The 26,257-nt window shown below is 44.6% G+C and overlaps 2 protein-coding genes across 3 annotated transcripts in view; one reads left to right on the top strand and one right to left on the bottom strand.

The window, feature by feature from the left end:
* Nucleotides 1–11,139, top strand: part of LOC119165320 (uncharacterized) — a 29,158-nt gene extending 18,019 nt beyond the window's left edge. The window contains exons 5-6 of one of the 2 annotated variants that reach the window (XM_075871522.1): nucleotides 6,157–6,198; nucleotides 10,997–11,139. In XM_075871522.1, coding sequence (XP_075727637.1) covers nucleotides 6,157–6,198; nucleotides 10,997–11,004 — 50 coding nt within the window. In that variant the 3' untranslated portion in view covers nucleotides 11,005–11,139. Of the gene's footprint in view, nucleotides 1–6,156; nucleotides 6,199–9,038; nucleotides 9,526–10,996 lie in introns of those variants that run through there. The other variant, XM_037417500.2, reaches the window with a different exon arrangement.
* The window catches only part of LOC119187091 (rab-like protein 2A), a 290,773-nt gene that overhangs the window by 159,309 nt on the left and 105,207 nt on the right, over nucleotides 1–26,257 (bottom strand). The gene's annotated exons all lie outside the window — the stretch shown is intronic.

Here is a 26,257-nt window from a genome sequence, read left to right as displayed (position 1 = left end):
CCGGGTTCAGCTACCAAACGAAAAGGTTGGAATTTTCACAGAGGAGATGACCCGCCTATTCCGTCACGCTGACCCAGACATGCCTGAGGAAAAGAAAGTTCGTTTCCTCATGCGAGGGGTCAAACAGGAGCTCTTCGCGGGGCTGATGAGAAACCCACCGAAAACCGTCCAAGAATTCGTAGCCGAAGCGACCACTATTGAAAAGACCCTGGACATGCGCACCAGACAGTATAATCGTCGCCTGAGTGCAGACTGCGCTGCTGCTCAAGTCAGTAACTACGGAGACCTGCGTGAAACGATCCGAGCGATCGTGCGGGAAGAGCTGCGCAAGCTGTTGCCTTCGGCGCAGCCTCAAGTGGATTCGATCGCCGACATTGTGCGAGAAGAAGTTCGGCAATCGCTTCAAATTCCCCACGCACCGCTGCCCGAGCCGGAAGCTATGAGCTACGCCGCTGCACTGCGCCACAACGCTCCTCCCCGTCCACGCCAAAACGCCGCCCCATCGCACTTCCGTCGACAGACGCCACCGCCGCCATCACCCCCACCGACGTCATACCGTTCGCCAGCGGCCCAGCGCAGTGCACCGAGGAAGACTGACGTCTGGCGCACCCCTGACCATCGCCCGCTCTGCTACCACTGCGGCGAGGCCGGACACACATACCGCCGTTGCCAGTACCGACAGATGGGACTGCGTGGCTTCGCCGTCAACGCACCGCGTCCACAGCCAGGAGAACGACCACGTGACATCGCCGACTACCTGACAGGAACTCGGTGGACACCACGAAGCCCTTCGCGTTCGCCGTCGCCTAGCCGCCGCACGTCACCGCACCACCGACAGTACTCTGGCCCAATGCGGGGCCGGTCTCCTAGCCCGTATCCGGGAAACTAAGGGCAGCAACCGGTGGAGGTGCGGTTGCTGTGCGACGAACTACCGAAGATCCTCCGACGACGACGACGCCGCGACGGAGCTTTCCGAACACAACGCCAAACAGGCAAAGCCCTGACGGCGAAAGCTCACTTACCGAAGGTGGCCTGACGACGCAACAGGGAAGCAGCGGAACAAGCCGACGCAGCCGTGACCCGACGCCACGCCCTAACTGTAATGCGAGACGGCGAATTAGCGACCTCGACGTTCTTATCGACGGCCACAGTGTGACCGCTCTCGTCGATACTGGAGCCGACTATTCTGTCATCAGTGGGTCGTTCGCCGCGAAGTTAAAGAAAGTTAGGACAGCTTGGAAAGGCCCTGAGATCCGCACAGCCGGAGGTCATCTCGTAACGCCTGCAGGAATCTGCACAGCGAGAGTCACCATAAACGGCCGTATTTATCCTACAGACTTCGTAGTCCTAGAGCGTTGCTCGAGAGATGTCATCCTTGGCATGGACTTCTTATGGCTCCATGGTGCTGTCATAAACCTAAAAACAAAGTCGACGAAAGAGACCGAGAGAAGACGGCGTTTATAACACCGGACGGCCTCTTCGAGTTTAAGGTGATGCCCTTCGGCCTTTGCTCAGCGCCTGCAACTTTTCAACGCGTTATGGATACAGTACTGGCAGGATTGAAGTGGCAGACTTGCCTTGTGTACTTGGACGACGTCGTCGTGTTTTCCTCGAGTTTCGACGAGCATCTTCGGCGCCTTGAAGCTGTACTTCAAGCCATCAAGACTTCCGGACTCACACTGAAGCCAGAAAAGTGCAGATTCGCGTATGAGGAGCTCTTGTTTCTGGGGCACGTTATCAGCAAGTCTGGAGTTCGTCCTGATCCACGGAAAACAGCCGCCATCGCCGAATTCCCGCCGCCCACTGACAAGAAAGCCGTGCGCCGATTTCTGGGCCTGTGCGCCTATTATAGGCGGTTCGTGAAAAACTTCGCCCGCATCGCCGATCCTCTCACTAACCTTACCAAGGCCGACGTGGAGTTCAAGTGGGAAACGCCACAGGAACACGCTTTCCAGGAGCTTAAACATCGCCTCCAGACGCCTCCGTTACTTGCCCATTTCGACGAATTCGCCGAGACAGAAATACATACTGACGCAAGCAGCGTAGGTCTTGGCGCCGTTCTTGTGCAGAGGGCTGACGGACTTGAAAGGGTTATTAGTTACGCCAGCCGATCGCTATCCAAAGCACAAGCAAATTATTCCACAACAGAAAAGGAGTGCCTCGCCATCATCTGGGCTACGTCGAAATTTCGCCCATACCTCTACGGCAGGCCCTTCAAAGTTGTGAGCGACCACCACGCCTTGTGTTGGCTAGCCACTTTGAAGGACCCTTCAGGTCGCCTCGCACGATGGAGCCTGAGACTTCAAGAATATGACATTACTGTCATTTACAAGTCCGGCAAAAAAACACTCCGACGCCGACTGTCTCTCTCGTGCGCCTGTCGACCAACCACCACCCGACGACCCGGATGACGACTACTTCTTGGGAACGATAACTACCGACGACTTCGCTGAACGACAGCGGGCCGACCCGGAACTTAAGGCCCTAATAGAATACCTCGAAGGCAGGACCGCCGAAGTCCCGAAGGTATTCAAGCGCGCACTTGCGTCGTTTTTTCTACGAAACGGTCTTCTACAAAAGAAAAACTTTTCACCGCTTCGGGCTAAGTATCTCCTTGTGGTGCCTTCAGCTCTGCGACCAGAACTCCTGCAGGCCCTGCACGACGATCCGACGGCAGGGCACCTCGGTGTTTCTCGCACGCTCGCGAGGATACAAGAAAGGTACTACTGGCCGCGTCTTACAACCGACGTCACTCGTTATGTGAGGACATGCCGGGACTGTCAGCGACGCAAGACACCGCCGACAAGGCCAGCGGGACTTCTGCAGCCAATTGATCCACCTTGCCGACCTTTCCAGCAGATTGGTATGGACCTATTGGGGCCGTTCCCGACGTCGGCTTTCGGAAACAAGTGGATCGTGGTAGCCACCGACTACCTCACCCGCTACGCCGAGACAAAAGCCCTGCCAAAAGGCAGTGCATCCGAGGTAGCTAAGTTCTTCGTCGAAAATATCGTCCTACGTCACGGCGCCCCAGAGGTCCTTATCACCGACAGAGGAACGGCATTCACTGCCGACTTAACTCAAGCGATCTTGGCATACAGCCAAACAAACCACCGCCGGACGACAGCGTACCACCCACAGACCAACGGCCTCACCGAGCGGCTTAACAAGACGATCGCCGACATGCTGTCAATGTACGTCGATGTCGAACACAAGACGTGGGATGCCATTCTTCCGTATGTGACCTTCGCATACAACACGGCAGTGCAGGAGACGACGCAGATATCTCCATACAAATTGGTCTACGGAAGGAGCCCGACAACGACGCTCGATGCCATGTTACCCAACGTCACCGACGAAGAAAACCTCGATGTGAGCGAGTACCTTCATCGCGCCGAAGAAGCCCGACAACTTGCGCGGCTCCGTATCAAGAATCAACAGACGACCGACAGCCACCGTTACAACCTTCGACGACGCTTCGTGGAATACCAGCCCGGTGAACGTGTTTGGGTGTGGACGCCGATACGCCGACGTGGACTAAGTGAAAAGCTTCTGCGACGGTACTTCGGACCGTACAGGGTTGTTCGACGTCTCGGCCCACTTGATTACGAGGTTGTCCCTGACGGCATCACGAACTCTCAACGACGTCGATCGCGACCTGACGTCGTCCATGTCGCACGCCTCAAGCCGTTTCATGCGCGTTAACAAACTGAAAGAGTGTTTTTTTGTATTATTGTTGTATCGTAATTTATTCATTGTACTTTCTTGCATTATTATTGTACCTTCATCTTTAGTTAAAGCATCGAGACGATGCCTTTTTCAGAGGGGGGCAATGCCACGTTCCATTTCCCAAGTTTTTGTTATCGTCCCAAAACACCACACGATTCTCAGCGCAAACCGCGCCTGCAGTTTTCTAGAGGGTTCCGGACTGTAGTAGATCATTTCGATAAGATCACGCCCACTGTGCGAATGGTACAGATTGTTCTGGAACGCACGCCGCCGCCAGCGATAGCACTAGAACATTCGACGGCGAGAGTATAAATGCCGACGCGCTTCGCCGCTTGTCAGTTGTTGATCGAAGGCCGACGCTCCGTTCGCCGCTATCAGTTTGAGACTGCTATCTGTGCGAGACTGCTGCTGTAATTGGACTTTCTGTTTACCGGGCACAGGTTCGCCCAAATAAACAGTTAAATTCCAACAAGAAGTCTCCTGTCTTCGGCCACGTCACGACCCCGTGACATAGAGGTAGCCATCTGTTTGATGAGCCGAAAACGTATCGGTCAATATGCGAAGTTCTGGCCAGCGGTGGGCAAAACTGAGAGTGGTTGAGAAGCGCACGTGCATACGTAAACGTAACAGGGGTAAGACGTCTGCATTAAAATATTGCTATACATCAAAAACAACATACAGGGTGCTTGAAAATGCGTCCAGTATTATTTTAAAAGTGACATAAAAAAAGGTATATGCTTGCTACTCGCGGCGTTGCCTTCCTGTGGCAGAAGGCAGCTTCAGATGGGTACAAACTTTAATTATGGCAGTAGTTATAGAAATTAACAGAATAAACTTTTGAACCAGGGGTAATAGCCGGTCGAGTTAAATGGACGAATTGAAGCCCTTCCTACGAATAATCTATAGCAATTTGAGATTTTGAAAAATCGACCTCTGGTAATCACTGCGGACCGATGTAATCTGGCCATTTTAGCTGGCTAAACCGAAACCAATGCACCGAACAGCGCATCTACCATTCACCTCGACAACACCCTGAATGAAGATACTGTTTCCCTCACATTGCGACAGAAGAATAATCGAGTGTCGATAGGCGGCCTCGATGTTAGTGTCTAAATTGACGATTGGTAACAGCGAAGGAAACAGTGCCGTCTCTGAGGGTGTTGTCGAAGTGAATGGTACATGAACTCCACCGTGCGGTGGTTTCGGTTTCTTCGGGTAAATTAGGCTCATTGCATTGCTCCGCGGTGAATATCGTGGCCGCTTTTCCGAAATTTCAAAGTGGCTGTGGACTATTCCTGGGAAGGGCTTGAATTCGCCCATTTGACTCTACCAACGATCACCACTGATTGAAAATGTAATTGCGCTAAATTCTACACTTATTGCCGTATTAAGGTTTTACGCATCTAAAGATGTCTGTCTTCTGCCACAGGAAAGGCTACGCCGTAAGTAGCACGCAAATACCCTCTTTCTGTGATTGAAAAAAAAAAAAACATTAGACACATTTCTTGAAACATCCTGTATACTATTACTTCCGCCACTTCGTAAATATGAAATTGCTTTTTTTGTTCACATTTAAGGTGACCAGTTCTTTCTTAATCTTCGCTGCCTGCAATCACAAAACATCAGACAAAAATTTTGAATCATCTACTAGCTGTAAGACGTGAAAAACTTTTAATAAAATTTCCCCAGAAGATCTTTTGAATGAGCTGCCCCTAAAAGCATGGTGCCGTAATATCTTGTTGGCAACATCAATTGTTGTATTTTTCACCTGTGGTACGTCACGTTGGTGACATGATGAACGTCATATGTTACTGCATATGTTTACTTTGCCATATTTTATCACTACTTGATATACTACGATCTGAACAGAGCATTATTCTTTGTAAGCTGTCATTTTAAATAGTAACCATGTAACCATTTGTTGGCATTTGCCAGTAAAATTATCCAATTTATCAATTTTCTGAGCAACTTCATCGGGTCTAACAGCCGAACAGGACACTCTTTCGAGTTCTATTTTGGATCATGAGCTACAACACATAGAATGAGAGCTCCAGGTTTTATGCGTAGTATCGTCATACGACTGACCAAAATAGCTGCTTCAGTCACATACAATGCACACTGTGCTTGAAGTGCGGCATGAGTGGCTCACATTTTCAATAAAGCAATGAATAATGCACTCAGTTTTATTGTAATATATAATTAACATTGAGGCTACTAGACCACAATATTGGTATTATAAACGACACGTCCTTCTTTAGGACTGCGTACAAGTGACAGTAGCGTTAAGCAAACAATAATTTTTGTTATATTCGAGTACAAAACTGTCACAAACGTCAGTGAAGTTGCTTTGCTACAAGTCAGCTGAGCTTAAAAACAGCTTTCAATATATTTGCGTTGTTATATTTTGAAATACTCTATTTTTTTCAGTGTGCGATAACAGACTCAGTGAAATCTGCCTGTACCCTTTATGTAAGTTGCCAATTTAAACAATTGTTAAAACAATTGATTGAAGCCAGTTGGTTTGAAATATTTAGAAGGTTTAGCCATTTAAAAGAATCACCTAGTAGGTAAATATTTTTTATTTAGAGTCAGAAAGTAAAGCTTTACTAAAAAAAGCAGAGAAGCCCAGCGGAGCTTGGGCACTCAAGCCTGCTGAAAGGCAGAGTAGTAATAGAGTGATGGCGGTTATGATAGTGTCATAGTTATGCGGCGGTAGTCGCCCGTAAGCACGAGGGCGAGGCAACTTGAAAACAAATAACCCTCATTCGAGCGAGCTTGCACTCATAAAAGAATCGAGCGAAAAACTGTGGGTGGCCTCGAAACAGCCTCTGTGGTTCAGCATCGGCGGGAAGAATGCCCACCCTCTTTTCACCGATACGCATCAGTTTTTCACGTGGTCCCACTGCTTATCAAAAGCATGCCCAGCGCGCGAGGGACAGGACGATGCGCTACCGATGCCACAATGTACGTACTGCATAAGCTGAGGACGGTGCTGCGCAAACAAGTGGGCACCAACACAAACGCACGTGGCAATAGGAGCAGGAGAACGTGCTTCTAATGTAAAAAGCTACTTTTCTGAGCCTTCAAGTTCTCTCGAAAGAGTTGCTGAGACTGTCTAGAACAACAGTGTCGGCACACCACTTTTACGAAAATCTTTTGCCCCGATGTAGGCCAACATTGAAGCTGTTCTGTTGGCTATCGCCAACGTCTATCACATGATTGGGAAACTCTCATCTACTTGGATGTGCACAGTACTCGAGCTGTCTGAACAGCCGCTAGAGTGCGTGTGTATATCGCCGAGTGAAGGCGGCTTGCTTAATAGACTAAGAGAGTAATGCTGAAAACCAAAGATGGGATTCCAAGCCCTTAAGTTGTCTGGGAAACGCAAGGACTTAACAAGAATGATGGTTCGCAAATATACTTAGCTGGTTCCAGAAACAACACGGTCATATGTGGGTGACGAAAACGCATGGTAAGGCGGTGTCACCAAGATATACCAGTAGCCCTAGCAAAGGACCTAACTTACGGCAAGCCTTCAGCGTGTCCTTCCAACACGTTTAGGCATGCCCAAAAAACCTTCCAGTCGGTAGTCATGGCTCCTGCGAACATGTTAGCAAAATGGTATAGTGCTGGTTAGACCTGGTACTTACAATTACATCAGATCGTCAGTGATAATTCATTCGCTCTTCACCGGAAAAATGGTTCCATATACCCAGGCATATACACAACCATATACCCAACCATCATCTGCCTTAAGTCCAGGAGCTTTGGTTCATTTGTGCATCGCCAGCAGCATAGTTATCGCTTCCATCATGACATACCTGCGCTTTGGCTTGCGGTTACGATGAAAGCAAGCAGCGCAAAGAAAACAAAAAAAAAGAAGTGCTCAAGGTCATGACGTACCCTGACGAGTAGACGCAGCTTCTCGCCTCTTCATCAGACCCCTCTACATACGCTGCTTTCAGCACGCTTACTGGTGCGTGAGGAGAGAGGAAACGCCTGAAACGTGTGACTCCGCTTGTACATTACATATTGTAATTTTTTTTCGCAGGAGCCCTTTCGTGAAGCGACAAAGCCTCTCAATCAAGGCCGTTATTGATTATTTCAAAAGTATCTGCAGGCACTTACAGCGAAATCATTTAGGCTTTTGGTTCGGCAATGTAGTATTAACAAGAAACCGCGACTGGCTATAAGTCACCATGCTATGCCAAGATCTATTTACCTGAGCTATCTATTGGGGTGTAGTCATAGAGATTTCGATAATGGTACAATAACTAGATCAAGCGTACTAAGTGAAGCCTAATTGTCAGTAACAATTAGGCAAATGGTATTGAAGTCATTTCAAATCAGGACTAGGATAAGTGGCACACGTCTAAGTCCAAACTTATTAGCTATAAAGTAATTAGGTCCAGTCTCATTTGAATCTGGTTATATATTTCAACTCTAATTGATTCGAAACTAGTTAAGGTAATTCAACATGGGGCCTACAGCAGAAGTACAGAACACCAGGAGAAGCTGCTCAGCAGGAAGATCGCCACAATGCTTCCCCTCCCCCAGGAACGAAATACAGCAATGGCATAGAGACACGAATTCTGCTGCGATGTGCCATTGTGATTGATTTCAAGTTGCAAGACCATTAAAATTAGCAAGAAGGTCGGAAATGGAAATGCGAATGGGAAATATGGTAGGGCCACCACCGTCACAAATTGCACAGTCCTCGCATTTTTGTACATACTGTAGTGCTGACTGTAGACAAGCAAGACGTTCGTTTGTGCGTGAATCATAATTAATTCTGCAAAATGTAAATTTGCAAGTTAACAAGCGGCTCCGTAAGCAACACATTGAGATAGGTGACGCTGATAACGCTGATGACGCTGATGGCATTTTAAGGAATCTGATATTACTTGAGAGAATGTATTGCTTTTTGCATACTTGTTACGCAGTTGTGATAGCAAATATACCTTGTAAGCGTTTTTCCCACGTCAATAGCAATGACAAGAAACCAAGATTGTTTATCCCAAGGGTATTAGCCTTGGCTTATGAATATGATGCTCGTGCAAGAAAGCAAAAGAATATGAGACATCTTTCATGTTATATTATTTGTTATATTTTCCGTACGTTACAGCTGAGTGAAAGTAAATTTGTCGTCCAGTGGGCAAGGATGCATTTAAAACATTTCTTCAGAACCTTAGCTTAAAGAGAGACTCGACCATTTTTTGAAGAAGCTCATGCAGCTTTGAAGGCAGAACATATGCACTTGATTTTGACTTGCTTGAAAAAGTTTGTATATTTTCTTTCAATACTTTCAGTGTGCCTTTGCCCCAAGTACGATGCGTACGGATACGTCCGCAATGAGGGAGACCGTTGGTACTACAACAACATCACAAACCAATGCGTAAAGCGTATGGCTGTAGCAGATGGCTGCAACGACTTTGAAACCATAGATCAATGCGAGCGACACTGTTTCAACGCCACCGAAAGGTCCAAAGCACTTTGGTCTCCAGAACAACTTCAAGCTATATTCGCTAAGCAATACTGAAAGTACTATTACCGAAAGCGATTCTTCCAATGTAACATTGCTTTGTACATTATAACAGAACATGCGAGTTTCTGAAGCACCCAGTACTTCTGTAGCATTCAGATGCTACTAGGTGCATTTCATACGTCGCGTGCCAATGTTTGCAGATATTTATATAGAGAAAAACGCACCACCGCACAACATAAAGCGTATTATTCTTTAGAAGGTCAATTTCTTTCCCCAAGCAAAAAAAACTAATAAATAACCCCAATACTTGCCTTAGTTGTCTCTGGCACTCGCATCTGGGTATTTCTGTGTCCTTTTGTATTTGCTGGTTAGCATTGTGTTTCTTCGCACAGTCGCCGCGGATCTCAGAGTCAACGTACAAAAATGTCGTAGCTGAGATATACTCCACTAGGGGCCACGGCGATCACAGCTGCTCCCAAGTACACCGCACGCTCGTTGAATTTATTTCCATTCATTTTCAATTATTATTCTGGCAGGTAATTGATATTTATTTTATGTAGTCCTTGCCAGACATTTAAACGTGTATATCGCATTTCTCAGGCGGGTACTGTGAACTCTACCGATGTTGTGTTAGTGTCAAAAACAAGAATAAAGACGTTATAACTTTATTTCGCGGAAGAAATCACCTTGGTTTGTGTATGAGTGACACTATTGTATCTATTTGTATCATTTTTATCCGAAGTAACGTATCCATATGAGGGCATGATGACATTGGCAGGGTAATTTGTTTGCAATTCGAAACAGTTGACTGTCGGGTAAGTTGGTGCTTTGACATAGAAACCATCGTGCAGATGGTACTAAACACAACACACAAGAAATGCCTGTCCTCGTCTGTTTCTTCCTCTGTGTTGTGTTTTGTTGCACCCTCACTTTCATCTTTAATATTAGTATCACGCGGCGACTATCAAGTAACACTCATACGTTCCTAGTCAGGCCTCACTATAGAGCATTAATCATAATCTAGGCACTTCATATACGCCGTCACATGCAAAAGAATACCTCAGTTATGTGTGTGATTCTGGAAACAATCGCAGAATAAGGTTGGGTGAGCTACAGAATTACTACGATGATGTGAGGCTTCCGGTATATTTTAGGCCAGTGTAAAAACACACTAGTGCGTGTTCAGAGTGCTTTACCAGTTTCGTCTGAGAGGGAAATCAGACACAATCAAGGCAGGTCTGGAGGATACAACTGTTTTGACATGTTTCGTTGGAAAACAGACTGGAGATTTTTCGTGAAACCCGGGCTCATGCATTTTGGCATGGCCACTGCATTCTGATTTGGTCCTAGCCGTAATTTCACAATGTTCAGCCCTGTTGCCTGAAGTTACGTTGATGATTGTTCTGCGTCGTTTAACGTCCCAAAACCACCATATCATTATGAGAGACTCGCTTGAAGTTACGTTGATGATGCACGTTTTATGCTGCAGAAATAAATATAAAGTCTGCCATTCCCCAAGTATATAGTGTAATAGTACATAAGTCTGGTGTGTGCTAGTGTGTTCTCTAATTGTGATCATGGCATTAGCTTCATTGTCTTTTTTAGTGTTTCAGCTTTGCAATGCATTAGTATGCATGCAGTGTATGACGTTCTTTCGGTGTCTTGTACAATGGAGTGTTTTCGCAATTCTCTATATGATTGTGTTTGTATATACATATACTATTCATCTGCTGCCCCGGTCATAGTAAAAGTACAAATATTTTCTGCGCCACGTATGTGCAGGCCTATGACGTATCTAAATTAAAGGGACACTAAAGTCAAATAACAATTTACGTCAGAGTAAAAGCTGAATCTATGACAACACCTAAAACGACAATATTATCAACAACAGTGTCCTGCTTACCGAGAAACTGAGGTAAATACATAGCAACACAAGCGGTGCAGTGCGGAATTTCTAAAATGATCCCGGTGACAGCAGACAGACCGCCAACAATTATTCACTAGTAATCGATCTAACTGCACTAAATAAAGAACTTTCCATGCATCAAAAGACGCAATAAAATACTGCTTGTTCGTTTGCATTTTGTTCATGAAAAAAGAACCGCTGGACGTTACTATGGCGAATTGCGCGAGTGATTCAAAATTCCATTTTCGCGTGGTTGCACGAAACACTTCGTGACATCTAGCGGGGCACAGTCGAAACAATATCGTCTGCAATCTCGGAGCCAATGAAGGGAAATTTATCAACGGCCATTTTTGCTTTTGTGGCTCCCACTGCTTTCGGCCTGCTGCTACTAGCGCAGTAAAGCCGGGCAACGTTGTGCACAAAAACAATGACGTGAGACGGACCGATCGGTTCGTTTCTTGAGGCGGGTAATTTCAAGTGTGCTAACCCGACGCGGACCACAAAAACGTGATTTTATTTCAAAAGAGGCCTTTGCCTGGCGCAAAAGTAAGACGACGAGGTTTCTGGACCACCATTTCAACAATCAACGTTGACTTAATAGTTGACATTAGTGTCCCTTTAAGCTGTGCACCAGTTGGGACGTCTGAGAATACCGCGATTCGAAAGTTCGTCTGCACCTGCACTACAAAATCGTATGCAGTCAATCAGCGGCATTGCCTTTTGTACATGGAAAATATTTTGTTCTTTGTGCAGACAGCAAAGCCTGCTTCTATTTATTATTCCTAATATTCGTCTAATCTTGTCATAGTGGGATAGCGAGTGTCGGTCAAATAATTGCTTAGCTGAACTGTGTTCCTTCAACTCGGTTATTAAAGATCTAGTATTATCAAGTATGCATTCAAAACACAGGCATGTAAACGCCTAATAAACTAAGTGCAAGACGTTTAAGAGAAAGGCTCCATTACATTTTGTTTAAGGCGGTGCACCTGACTGTAATATGCCCACCAAAACACATTACACAAGGCTTTGTGCAATCATATTCATTCCAAGAGGCTTCCATCTCCCCCAGAACACATCACACGATGTTCGCGTATCGCCCAGAACAGACCACATCAGCCTGGTGTGCCCACAAGAGCAAACCACACGATCTTGTCATCCCCTGCGGAACACACCACACCTTTGTGATGGTCCTATCAGGACGAAGCAGACCAAACTGGTGTGTTCATCAGAAGACACTAGTCTACAATTACGTAAGCATCACAACAACCCAGAACATAGCAAACCTACTTTGGTGGGTTTGTGGCTGGGTATAAAAAGCACGCCGCGACTTAAGCACGTCACTGGCGTAAGTGGCTAGGATGAATACTAAAAGAAACCCTTTGTTCTCGTCATGTTCAGGTCTTTTGTTGAAGTTTGACAAATTATCACTTCCGTTCTTGTGCATTAATATTGGCGGTTCACATTCATCACAGTATTCATCACTACACACACTAATGCTGCAGAAGGCACAAAAATAATCGGACAGATTCCAGCCTTTTGTCTATCGTATTCATGCGAAGCAGTCGGCGAGTACTTGTCTAACTGTGTAATTTTGGGTCCTTTGTTTCGAGGTGTATTAACGTGGTTTTGTTAGTGCGGTAGTTGTGTGCATATCATGGCCTTCCAAGGCATGTCGACTACACAGGCGTTTGATTGGTAACCAATAGTCTGTGATAACATTAACATGCATGTTATAGAACAGCGTTCAAACGAAGTGCACTTTACGGTGCGAAGGCGTGAATATCATGCGTAACTTTAATTGGCGTGTTCGTGTTTTCACAAGCGTGTATAGAAACACCACCTTATAGCTTGCTGAATAATACGAATAGAAATGTAACTTTTAATAGACTGCTATTAAAGCAGCGCCCCCACTAGTACCACAACTGATGCTAGCCCAATGTTATGCATGCACCGAATTATTACATACGTAATGTTTATAGCTTTGCTTTAAAATTGAATTGCCACAACTACAACCAACACTGACGTTGCAGCAACATTACTCTGGCAAAGAATTTTCAGGACCTGGCGCGCTTCAGTGGTAGAATAGCTGACTGTCACGGAAAGCACCTAAGTTCGCTTGCCACTGCAATTTTAATGTTTATTGGTTACATTCACCGGGTCATCAGTGCCGATGGCTGTTTTTTAAGCCTGTCCCAAGTAAATTAACTACCACTTTCTGTTGTCCAAGTTCCAGGGCAGATATAAACTATCAATCACCTGTGCCGCATACCCGCATACTGCAGACCATAGTTTTGAGCGAATGTCGCACATGTCTGAACAAAAACACAACAACAACAACAATAACAACAACCGGAATAATCGTGGGGTGATTGCTTGAGCACATTGAACGACATAACTCAACATTGCAGACTAAACGCACACAAATACCCACAATCACACAACAAATAAATAAAAAAACAAGCCGTAACTTTGAGATTACTACAAACAAATACGCACTCCAGCCCACCGAACCTACGTATGTGTTATCTAAGCCTATACCCGATGGATGCGCGTGAAACATGTGGAGAAAGGGCACCACTGCGGCATATGTTTTGGGAGTGTGCCAAAAAAGTCAATGTCACTGCCAACGCTCACTTCATGACGCATGTTAGGCAAAGAGGAACTCCGAGGTGAATTGTTGATACTACCACCGCGCGAGAGAAGAGGCCGGCTGCGGCCACGGCTGCGGTCACTGCTACAGATTGGCTGCGTCAGCGTCCCTGCTGCTGGCAGGTAGCACTGACCAGCGATGAGCTGGCCAACCAGCTTTGGGCAGCCTGGCAAACCGAAGAAACCTACCGGGTCCAAGGACTTGAAGCGGTCACCTGAGCCTGAGGCACCGCCCATCAACGACGTAGCGGGGAAGGAACCAGAAATAATTCCTTCTTTCCCCCGCCTCACCCGAAGGACACTGACTGACTTTAAATAAAGTTTATTCTTTCGTTAATATTTTGAAGACATACGCGACAGGATGTTTTCGCTATTCATGTCAAAACAAGACACACAAATGTGGCACTCTCTCACTTTTTCAAACTAATTTTGGTCTACACCAAGTGTCTACACCAACATGTTGTTACATGTTGGTCTACACCAACATGTAACACGCTCATTGTTGAGCATGCTTTGAGGCGCAATAATCAAGTTCACTCGTTAAAAATATGAACGATAGAGGCAATATAGGTACAATCCAGGTAACAATCAACATGTCTGCGTAATCAATCTGAATTTTGATGGAGTTTTAGATGCCTCTCTTGGGCCAAAATCTTTTAATATAAAGTTCAAGAAAAGTTTCTTTTAGAGAAGATGCGAATTCTTACACAAATTACACTTTTCCTCAAATATCCTCAAATATTCCCCAAACATCAACTTTTCCTCATACAACACTTTAACAATTTACGAGCATCCGCAGAAAACAGAAATTTTCTATTCACCTTTACTTTTTAAAAAAACTGTGTGACTAATTGTTTAGGAATGTTTGGAAAGCTGCTTTCATTTCTGCCAAAATCACGTTCTTTCTGGAGTCACTTGTCAAGTGTAGTTCAACTGGCCCAATAAAGCCTTACCATATATGTTTTACAAGCAAAATAAGAGAATCTGGCATTTCTAACGAAATACCTTATACAAAGTTGAAGTGTTCCTAAAGTAAAAAAAAAATGAGTAGTCTTTTGAGTAGGAATCATGCCATTTTTAGATCAATTGTTTGTGCTGATTTCGATCATTTTGTTGTAATAAATTAACTTCACATTCTGCCCAGAGAGATAGCTATTGACGCTCTGGAAATTCGCAATGTCCGTAAACGCACATGTTAGAACTGAACTTCATGTGGTAGAGTTTTTTTTTTTTTTTTGCTCCTATGATAAGTTGGAAGTTGAGCGCAAAAGCGAAACAGTGCATGCCACATCAATGAAGTGTAAGGTCACGCAAATGAAAAGTGCCCTGCCACACTGTATCAGCATGATTAACGCGCTGCCAATCGGTGGCAGAGCCTCCTTAGAGCATTAGGGCTAAGTATGATGGCACTGAAAGTGCCCCCGAATTCAGAAATATGGGTCGAAATCTGATCAAATTCACTCTTTTTACTCGAAAAATGATACCATAGACCTAGATGACCGCACCAGAAATCAATACCCCACGGCCATTCGCTATGAGAACATCATGGGCTGCCTATAGTAATGCGAAACCTTTGCCGCGTGTTCTTTCTCGATCACACTGGAAGTAGGCTTTGCGTTTGAAGCAAGAAGGTGCTCAAGATATCGACGCGCGCTCACGAATTCGCTCATCTTCTTGCCCTACTGTAATCCCTACCACCAACCCAGGTAACTTTCCACGCTCTCTCTGGTATGAAAGGGATAGAGATTTTAGTAACTCCGCTGGCCCTTGCTGGATTAAAAAAATGTTGCCGTAGTTGGTTCGGGAGTTAATACTTTCTTATAAGGAATCCATTTGACCAGCACACGGGTTAGTGTCGCAAGGTCCTTTCAGAGCTCGCAGCTCTTTTCTTCAGAATGGTGGCCTGGTGTACCTGAACAACGCAGTGGTGTGAAAACCCGCCAACACTGCAGCGAACGGAGCATCATTCTCCGTGTTGTATGGCATCAATGCAAAATCTTGAAGAAGCGCACACTACGTATAAACGTCGCCTGCTGATCCGCACTTATGATATGGTGGCACGCGCAACTATTCGAGTGACGCAGTGCCCTCTTTCCCCTTTCATCCAGGTCCGCAGCTTTCCATGAATCTTTCAGCGCTCAAGACGACGGGCTCATCTCATGCCCACCGGAGCCATGGCCCTTGGCCACCCTCCTACTAATTCACTCGCTTTTGGCCAATTTAGTAAATACGACGCGATGTTACTGAGTTATACTTTTTAAACAACATGGCAGAGATGGCAATGACAAAAGTGTGCCTCGAGAGTGCATATAAGTGCCATCACACTACAGCCACGGAGGGTAGTCAGATTTTTGAGAAGCATTCTTTAACAAAACCGTTAAAAGACATTTACTTCAACGAAAACAACGCGTCTGATTAGGGGGTAAAGATGAAGTTTCCGTATATTGACCACTAATATGATTAGAAGCTCGCAGGGACACAAACGGCCACTGCATTACCTCGGAGAAACTAAATATTTTGTACACCTCCCTCATCTGTATATACCATCATCAGCGTGTATGAGCCTGAGTTTGACAGAAATAAAGCGGCTCCTCACAATGCATACATCAACCTTAGCTTACGCAAATCAGACAATATTCAGAATTCCTGTTGTTAGAGGGCAGCAGTATTGGACAAGTTCCTCAAAAATCCTTCTGCATGAAACCGGAACAAGGAGCATTTGCCAGCGTTTAGGGTAAACTTATTTGAACGATAATGTTAGAAGTTATCCTTCACCTTGTTGTCATTCCAAATGCAGCCTGAAGTACTGTACAAGCATAATTATGCGGACGCTATAAGCCACCCATGTCGTCGTTTTCAGGTATTAGCCGTGTAAGACATGACAACTTTATTTTTGAGGTGGACGAAAGCCAGTCTTTAAAATTGATTTCTAGAAACTATTTAAAGAACTCTTCAAGTGCTTATATTATCATTCAAGAAAGGCAATCTTTTAGCTCTTTTTTACAGTCACTTGTTAATAATACTGGTTCAAAAATTAGGCTTCCACTTGTTGTTCTAATAACAAACCATATTTTTGGTTCCTCTCCTTGCAAGTAAGTTTGCACATTTGCTGCTTCCACCATCTTCTCAGATAATATCACACACAGAAATTGAAAGAAATATATGACTGGAGCCATGTTTGGAGCTTAATGTAAAGGAACGAGACAACCATCTTATGTTTTGGTACATTGGCAGTGTGATCCTTCTTGCAAACCTTAGGACATACTCATACTTGCTACAAATCGCACATTTCCGCACAACTCTGGAAAAGTGCGCATCCACAAGTTTCTGCTAGTTGAATGGCAAGTCGCAACATCCCATCTAGGTGATGTGAATGGGTCACGAATACAATCGAGGTGGCTTGTGTTTTTTGGAGTATTCAGTTTCTCAGCCAGCCTACCAATTGCCTCCTGTGTTCGTCATGGCATTGTCCGGTTTAGCTGCTGCAGTGAAGCAGCGTGGACATGCTGCGAAAAATTGCTAAATATTAAATTGCTGAAACATTGCGCGAGCTTCGCTTTGTTGTGCTAAACCTGCAGAAAATTTTGAGCTGAGCCACCTTCTCTTTTTTTATCGTTGCTTTTCTCTTTAATTCGCCCTTTCTTTCTTTCTTGTTTTTATTTCCAGCATTTTCTCTCGTTGTTTTTATTCTTAGTTCGTTCTTTTTATCTTCCCGTGTCTTTTTTAGGGGCGAAGCTCCTTAAGCCGTGGGTCGTGCGTCCTCGATGTGTGTACTTGTAGGTAGCCACCCCTCGTTTAGTTCTTGGAATGTCCGCTAGATGGCGGTATATAGAATATATGATAGGTGTTGTGCATAAGAACACCGGTTCAAGCAAGATTGGAAATTAAAGAACGTGGCCTAGGTAGACTTGCTTTGGGTGCACACGGGAACACCCCAAATCAGAGGGTACAGGGGGCCAGTGTCCTAAGACCCTTTCTTCCGCCAATTCTCAATTTTCAAGTCTATCTCGAATTCTCGAAAGTCATTTCCTTCGTGCAGTGAAGCGACAACACTAAAAGAAAAAGATGGACCATTGTCTCCGCGCAGCCACAGTTGTCGCCTGTCGCACTGCTCGCCGCTCCGATTCGAAACGAATACGTATTTGGAAAAGTCACCCCGAGTCGCAGGTGGCACAAGAGCGTCTCTTCAGCAATGGTTATTAACTAATCTGTATGTATATAAGTGCGCATAATTTGATAAAATATACAGGCCATCTACTGTGGCGGCCATTATTTAGGCGTCCATCAAACACTGAGCATCCACAATCGCTTCATGTGCGAAAACTGTAAGCCTCCTAATTTATTCTTTGATGCAGTTATCGCTGCAGAGTATTTAAAAAAGAGTGATCTTGATTTGTGTATGTTAGAAACATATGCCTGGCTAATGCCAAGAATGTCAAAAACGAGAAATATTACTTGAGAGACCTTCTGCTTGGGCACGTTGGTAACGCACAATACATTTCATAATGCACGAAAACAGCAAGATCTCCAAGGAATGACACGGGCGAAGCGCTCTAATTGCGAAATGAAACGACTGTGACGAAAGCTTTAACAGTGTGAGTCGTTTCCATGCTTCTACTCTACAAAGTTTCTTTTATGGACTTTTGGTCAATGAGAATAACTTTAGGGCTATTATTGGCGCTTTTTGCAAAGGGTATACACGTTCGCCCTAGTTTTCATGAATGTTCAACTATTTTCTCGTCAACGCGGCAATGGTGGATGGTTTCATTAGTACAGCTTCGGCTATTTCTGCTCAAGATGCTGAACTGGTAACACTCATGTTGGTTTAGAAACCAACTGTCAAAACAGCTTAGGGCACGACTGCACAACGCTCAGCAGTACGTCTTCTTCAACAAGCCCATTCCAATTCGTAGGAATACCACACACCGGTCACAAAACACATGATCTATAAACTGAAGCCATGGAAAAAAGTATTTACCACAATTTTTGCTTGCTTGCCAGGCGCGGACAACACGTAATATCCGCGGCAACTGTCAAGTTGGGATGGGATGCCCATAGACTTATAATTACAATAGTGCGCGCATAGAATGCGAGTTTAAAACGTGCCTGGCACGAATAAAAAAAGATTGGACGCGCCTTTTCCCCAAAACGACGATGGCGTTCATAACGGTCGCGCGCGAGGGCGCGGGGTGAAATTGTGGCAAAATTAAACGAAAATGATCTAATGAGAAAACAACACCGAGCTCCCAGACGCCAATTAATTATGATGACAACAACGTACGCCACGAATGAAAAGCAAACAAGTGGGCCTGAATTCAAGAAGAATCTTGGCACACAGAAGACCAGGGTTCCAGAAAACGTGGCCAGCAGAAGGTAGAAACTGGCACTTAAGATGGGTATTCGGGTTGCGAACCCTAACAACTATAGGATTCCGCCCGCCTGGAGCCTCTGACTCAGACTGACTGTCACGTTTCCATGCGATTTGACCGCAGAGATAGAGATAAAAGCGTAGCCCAAGGCCTGTGCACTCCGGTGCTGGCGAGCAAAGGCGCAGCTCTTCAGCTGCGGGCCCGAGCTGAGCATCTAGTTAAAACCAGGTGCATCCTGGAACCTCTTCGTGTCGTCCAGCAGCCATTATTAAAGCCAGCCAGACCATGCTCACTTCATAAGCCGAGTTCTGTGCGTTGCAGGTACGCATGCATACCCAACCATTCGACTATCTGGTGAAATTTCACTCGTATATTTCACCCCTTTGCCATGCACGCACGTCCGAGCTCTATCGCTTAGCTAAATTACTTGAACTATCGTTTTAATGGTGCTCGAAGTGTGTTACTGCGTGGAGGGTTAAGTTCATTGTTAATTTTGTTTTGCTTTATTTTTAATAAAAGTCTTGTATGTTTGTAAAACAAACATACAAGACCGTCATAAGACTCCCAGAGGTTGAACCATACAAAGCTAATATTAACTATAGCAAGAGCCGGTATCGCAAGTCAGTGTCCAAACGCAATTTATTTCACGTTTGCCCGACTCTTGTAGTAATACTGAGAGCTTCTTATTGAGGACACTATAGAACATGTTGTGTACTCAACACTTGAAACCGTAAACATATATAAACACCTAGGAGATTTACTTTATTTATTGCAATTCACACATGTGCCGAACACAAAGTTCGAAATAGCTTGTAGGTTCTCTTTTTACCAACCTCAATACTGGAAGTAATACACAGTTCACTCAGTAAAAAATGAATTATTAAAATGCACACTGGGACTAACGAGCAAAATGGAGTAAACTAGCAATTTTAGAAAGAAATGCACATTATGGTTGACATCAAGAAGAAATGGACAGGGGCCTGGAAGGTAGTGCGCGGGCTGAATAGCCATTTGTCATTAAAGGCGACTGACTGGATTCCAAGAAAAGTCAAAGGCGTGATATGCAGACAGAAAATGGCGTCGGCAGATGAGATTAAGAACATTGCAGATATAGTGTGGCAGCAGAAAGCAATAGACCAGGTGGATAGTGGAAGACGGGAGAGGCATTCGCCCTCCAGTGGGCATAGTCAGGATTATGATTATGAAGAAGGTGTTGGTGGTGGTTGTGGTGGTGGTGGTGGTGGTGGTGGTGGCGGCGGCGGCGGCGGCGGCGGCGGCGGTGGCGGTGGTGGTGGTGGTGGTGGTGGTGGTGGTGGTGGTGGTTGACACCTTATGTTATCCCAAGAGGTAAAAAGAGATCATTTCGCAGGAATTCTGAAGTCTTTGTCGGTGGTGGCAAATTGGTGTTGCTCACAAAAATCTGGGTTCGCAAGTGCAATCGAAGATCATCATATGAATAAAACTTATTATTAGCTCAATTATGACAGCCACATTGGTTCCTTGGTAATATAGCTATCTGTGTAACGTGAAATTCTGCGATGCGGCATTACCAACCAAGCAGTACGGCGCTATATTGTTCAAATTGGACTCTTATTATGCCTCTTGAAGGGTGGTTACTGAACAATCTATAATTACTTCAATCTTTCAAATCCCCTGAATTATGTCAACGCAACTGATTCATACCACATTGAGAAGCTAAAGAAAAGGTTCAGAAACTAAACATTCGCGAGTCTTGCGTAAGAAGTTATTTTATTTTATCTTCAAACATCTTTGACATAATTCGTGCGTAGACGTCTCTGCCAACGAATACAATTGAGTATTGCTCTTACACCAGTCCCAGATTCCTAACTAGTTAGTAGGTTCCTGAAACATGCACACAGCAGTAGTCTTTGCTGTTTCAGCATTCACATTCACTCATTTGCTGCGTGTAAATGGCGACATAGAGACCAGCTCTAGTGAGTGTATAAGATAATATTCTCTATTTCGCTCTTGCAATTAGCGCTAGAGCCAGAGGAGCAGCACGAATGTCCCACAATTTTTATTTTATACAATACCATCGTTCATACAATGACGAAAATGACTTACTTTCAAGTGTCTAAAAATATCTCAGCTAGGTTTTAAAACAACATTTGGCAAATTAGGTTTAGAGCTGTATATATTTCTCGTAGATCACGTAATACGTATGTCTGAAAGAATCGTCTATGCTATAGGTGGGCATTTCGCCTTCGCTTAATAGGTCATTGCAGCCTACTGCATTTGTGTTAAACGTCAATACTACACAAAATGTGATAACGTAGTCGGAAATTTGGAATTAAGACTTGCCTAAGAAGTGCAAAAATGGAGACACTTTGACCTGGCTGCACAACAACAACAAAAGAAGGTATCAGTGAGCCGCTGAGCGTTTTAAATGATGTGTTCAACAGCTTTCACGAATGCGAGCAAAAAAAAATCACATGGCTGTCCCGTAATCGACTGTACACGTAAGCAAACCGCTACCGGCAACGCAGATTTGTTGAATCTGATATTACAGCCTCGAAATCGAAATAGATGTAATCCTTATCCGCAAGTGCGCACCTCGCCATACAACACCGTAGACGTGTCTCACTGGATTCCATTATTTTTTGTGTCTGCATTAGATAAATCTTGGGCAATGCCGAGTGCATGCGTCGAAGACGCAATGTAGGCATAAAAGGTTGCGGAGCCGCAATGAACCTGTTTTCATTGGCCCGTCGTTTAGAGTCCCATCTAAGCCAAACATTAGCGCTAGCACACCAGACGCTGCCAGCGGTGTCCCGCACCGGGACGTTATCTCTCCGAGAAACGCAAAGGAAGGTAGCACAAGCTATATAGTTTCTCATAAATACAATACAGGGAACTGTAGTGCTAGAGTCTATAGTAGCTGCAACGCATGGTAATTCAGGGAGCATGGGAATTATGGGTAGTACACGAATTTGCCGTGTCTTCGCAATTTATGTTCCCTTTTGGCATCGCATGGCTTGAAGCTGCTTTGGCACGAAATCAGAATGAGCAAATGCTCCGCATTTGCACCTTACCACCTTAACCCTTTAGGCTAACCAGTTTAAATCGGGTGACGAAATTCGAAACGGTTTGTTATTTCATTCGAAGCAAAACCAAAACACTGTAATGAACAAACTGACAGCTGCGCTCGAAGCCCGCAAGCATGAAGACTAGGCAAGTTTATGTACTAACCATCATTGTCATGTTCTCTGAACAATCGCACCACCCCAGTACCCTTAAGTTTTAGGACACTCTTTGGCACAAGCAACCCTCTCTCAGCACTGAAGATGGCAGCCGTGAAGATGGTGCTGTGTATCTGCTTTTTAGCCGTTGCTATAGGAAGCGATTACTTTTAGCACGCTCGGATATGAAGCTTCACTGATAATGTGAACAAACATTAAGAATTCCGAAGCTATAATGTTGTTGACCTAATTCGTAAGCAACCAGAGTACCTAATGTCAAGTTGCACAAAGGGTGGGGACAAGACACAACAATTCTTTGGCTTTTAAGTTCCCCGGATGCTCTCGTTATGGTCAGATGTTCTCGCTTGACAACTCGAATAACGGCAATAATAACGGCAATGAGTTTTCGCGCATAGTTCGTTGAAAGATGCTCAAGACAGGAGCATAAATAGTTTCATGCTTATGAAGTCCGACAGAGGCAATTCAAAAACTTTGTGACGATATTCTGTCACTTTAAAACTGAAGTAACAAACACCATTTCAGAAATTACCCTTTTAAATGTGTGTTTGTGCTCTACAAAAAGGATGTAGAAGCATGACCTTAAAATGAGCCATTGGCTACAAGAACTTTCACAGTCCTGGACAAACAAAATGCCTTCAGAAAGTTTTGAAACAATGCTAAAGCATGCTTTCTTAGACAGATAATATAAGGACCGAGATTAATAAAAAACACTCCATCTTTCTAAACCAAAATGAACCTAGGCTACGTTACACAATAAAACACATGCAGGCTGAAAAGTAAGGCCTCATAACTTTCAGCCAATTCGGTGTTAAATTCAGTTCAACTGTTTTTCACAAAATTCCCCAGTTCTGCATGCCACGTGCGATCTTGTTCGATTTTGCGGTGAACCTCTTAACATAATTATCTCAGCTAACTCTCTACTATAATCTCCTGTGTTTATCTCACCTTCGTGTTAATTCTGTCGCTGCAGCGGATGACACGCTGTCTGCGCTGAAGTTGAAATGTTTACGCCTCTCGTGTTCTGCAATATCAATCACACTTCTTTGTTTTCTGAAGCTTTCCTTACTCATCCAATCTCTTAAACATACTCCTAGCAATTTATTATTATATACTGCGTAGTCGTTATTCTTAATAATATTTTATTGCACCTTTCTCAGTCTTTCAATCATGCACAAGACGATGATTTTTCATTAAACACCAACGACATCCACGCCAACGCAGGCATTCCAGCGAAACAAGTTCTTTAACGCTCTAAAGATGTTTCGGCGATCTACAATAAGCCAACAGAACCTATCACCTATTTAAACGAAGATTTCGAAGACGAGGGGTACCGTCAATTCACAAACAATCTGAGTGTAATGTATATTAACTTTTATGGTTTCCCCAAGATTTTTGCACCGAAATGATGACTGAGAGACACCGTGAAGCGCTTCAAGAATTGATATCTCTTGCGAATTTTCGCACCTCGATCAATATGAATAATAGGTAGCTTACAGCTGGTGGTAAAAAGGAACATGCTGACTCTGGTCGTAATATGACTGAGATGTGACTGGGAAGAAAATAAAGCAAGCTATGTAGAACGAGGTGACGAATCACCTAATATCTACCGAGATGAATGAGAAAAAGTCCCGTCATCTCACAGACAATTCAAGTGTAATGTATATTAACTTTTGGGATTTCCCCTAGAATTATTGCCCCGAAACGATGACTAAGAGACACCGTGGAGTGCTTCAGAAATTTATATCCCCCGCCAATTTTTGCGCGTCGATCAACCTAACTAGTAGGCAGCTTAAAGCATGTGGTAAAACGGAACTTGCTAACTAATGTCGGGATGTGACTGAGATGTGACTGGGAAGAAAATAAAGCAAGACATGTAGAACAAGGCAACGAATCACCAAATATCTACTGAGATGTATTGGGAAAAGTCACTGAGGCGAATTGAACTTCAAATGCACAGAATATCCTAGTGCCTGGTAGCAATGCCGTTACTTCATATAGCTGCTTCAAGGGAAGTAATGACAAGATGGATGCAAACATAGGTGCCAACGGAATTCAATTGATCGCAAGAAATGGTGGTTAGCGATAATTTACTTTACGACGAAGCTATAAGCAACGTGCGGAGCTTGTTCATCACAGAACGTGATCCAACGTCACTCAACCATATTTTCGGAGGCAAATCATTCGGAGCTGCCCGAAAATATGGAATCACAACCCGCAACGGTAGCCTGGTGGCTAACGATTGATGGACATGTGGGGTTTAACGTCCCAAACCTACCGTGTGATTATGAGAGATGCCGTACTGAAGGGCTTCGGAAATTGCGACCACTTGGGGTTCTATAACTTGCACCCAAATCTGGGCACACGGTCCTGCAGCATTTTCGCTTCCATGCAAGCTGCAGCCGCCGTAGCCGAGGTTCAATCCCACGACCTGCAAATCGGCAGCCGAGCAGTAGCTAAGGCACTCGGCTGCTGACCGGCTGGTTACGGTATCAAACCCCGGTCGCGGTAGCCGCACTTTCGATAGAGGCGAAAATGCTTGAGGTCCGTGTGCTTAGATTTGGGTGCACGTTAAAGAAACCAAGGTGGCCGAAATTTTCGAAGCCCTTCAATACGGCATATTTCATATTATTATGGTGGTTTGGGGACGTTAAACCCCAACACATATTATTATTATAGTGTGATCAGAAGCCAAAATAACTGGCTGTCGATGAACGTCCATGTTTGATGACAGTGCCAACAATGTTACACATTTGGAATGGCAAAACAGTACAATTCCTTGCACTCTGCCTAACAAGAAAAGGTACGGGTGCGCTGAAGGCCAGTGCAACAAGGCGGTGCCCATACAATGCCATACATAGGACGTCGGCACGTGCGTTCCGCCCCTCATTTCATTTTTTATGAGCGCCAACAAATCCATAATTTTATATTTCGCGATGTTTAAGGGCGTGAAGTGAAACTTGTCCGTTTTAGCTTTTTTCTGTAGCCTGAGGGCCTAGCGTGGTCTTGTGGAAAAAAATTTGGAAACATCAAGCACGTTCACGACGATATTTTTGTGGGACCTGAGCAGACGCAGACACCATAAAAGCTCACGTCTGTTTTCACAGTACTCGTAAAAAAAGTGGTCCCTGATGACTTGATGAACGTGCAAGTATTGCCAGAGTAGTACCTTCGTAAAATTTGCTCGTTTGCTAAGGAAACGGTGACGCCGACTAATACGAAGAATGAAACATCTTCAGGTGGTCATGATGGCGAAGAAGGTCGTGTTGAGGTTGTCCAATGCCAAAATGTTTATTGGTCGTAATGTTTATTGCCTATGTAATGAAAAGCCAAAGAACGACTAACACATCCACTAGACGGTCAGCATAAAAGCAGTGGTCGCTCATCTTTTATTTCATGGTCTGTAGAGGAAGCCTCGTCTTCTATGCATTACAGAGTTAAAGGTCGTGCTCGTGTAAGCTCCAGGATAAACATAGCTATTCGTATCTTGCACACACTGTTATGAGAATAGATTCCAAACATTCAGGCGCGGCGTAGGTTGAGTTGTGGTAACAGATTTATTGCCGGGGAAACTAGATTTCATTCAATTAAATGATAAAGATGTGCGTGGCACTGAAGAGGGTGCCAAATCGCGAGATGAATTGCAGCCTTATTTCGAAGTGGATTCCCAATGTTGGCAAAAGCAACGACTATAAAACATGTCCTCTGTTTCTTATTCTTCAATTTTTCAGCTTGCTTGAGAGGAACAGACTATCCGTGCGCATACCCTGATGGTAAGTTGAAGTTATGCGTACATAATTTTGTATCACATGTCAGTAGGCACGACTACACGTGCTTATCTTTGAACCTTGGCGTAACGCTAATTTCGAGGAACTGCCTCGCACAGGTGTTGATGCAACAA

Source organism: Rhipicephalus microplus, chromosome 8 (genome assembly GCF_043290135.1).
Source record: "Rhipicephalus microplus isolate Deutch F79 chromosome 8, USDA_Rmic, whole genome shotgun sequence".
Lineage (NCBI taxonomy): Eukaryota > Metazoa > Arthropoda > Arachnida > Ixodida > Ixodidae > Rhipicephalus > Rhipicephalus microplus.
Note: the sequence above shows the minus strand (reverse complement) of the source record. Positions and strands in the feature narration are given on the sequence as shown.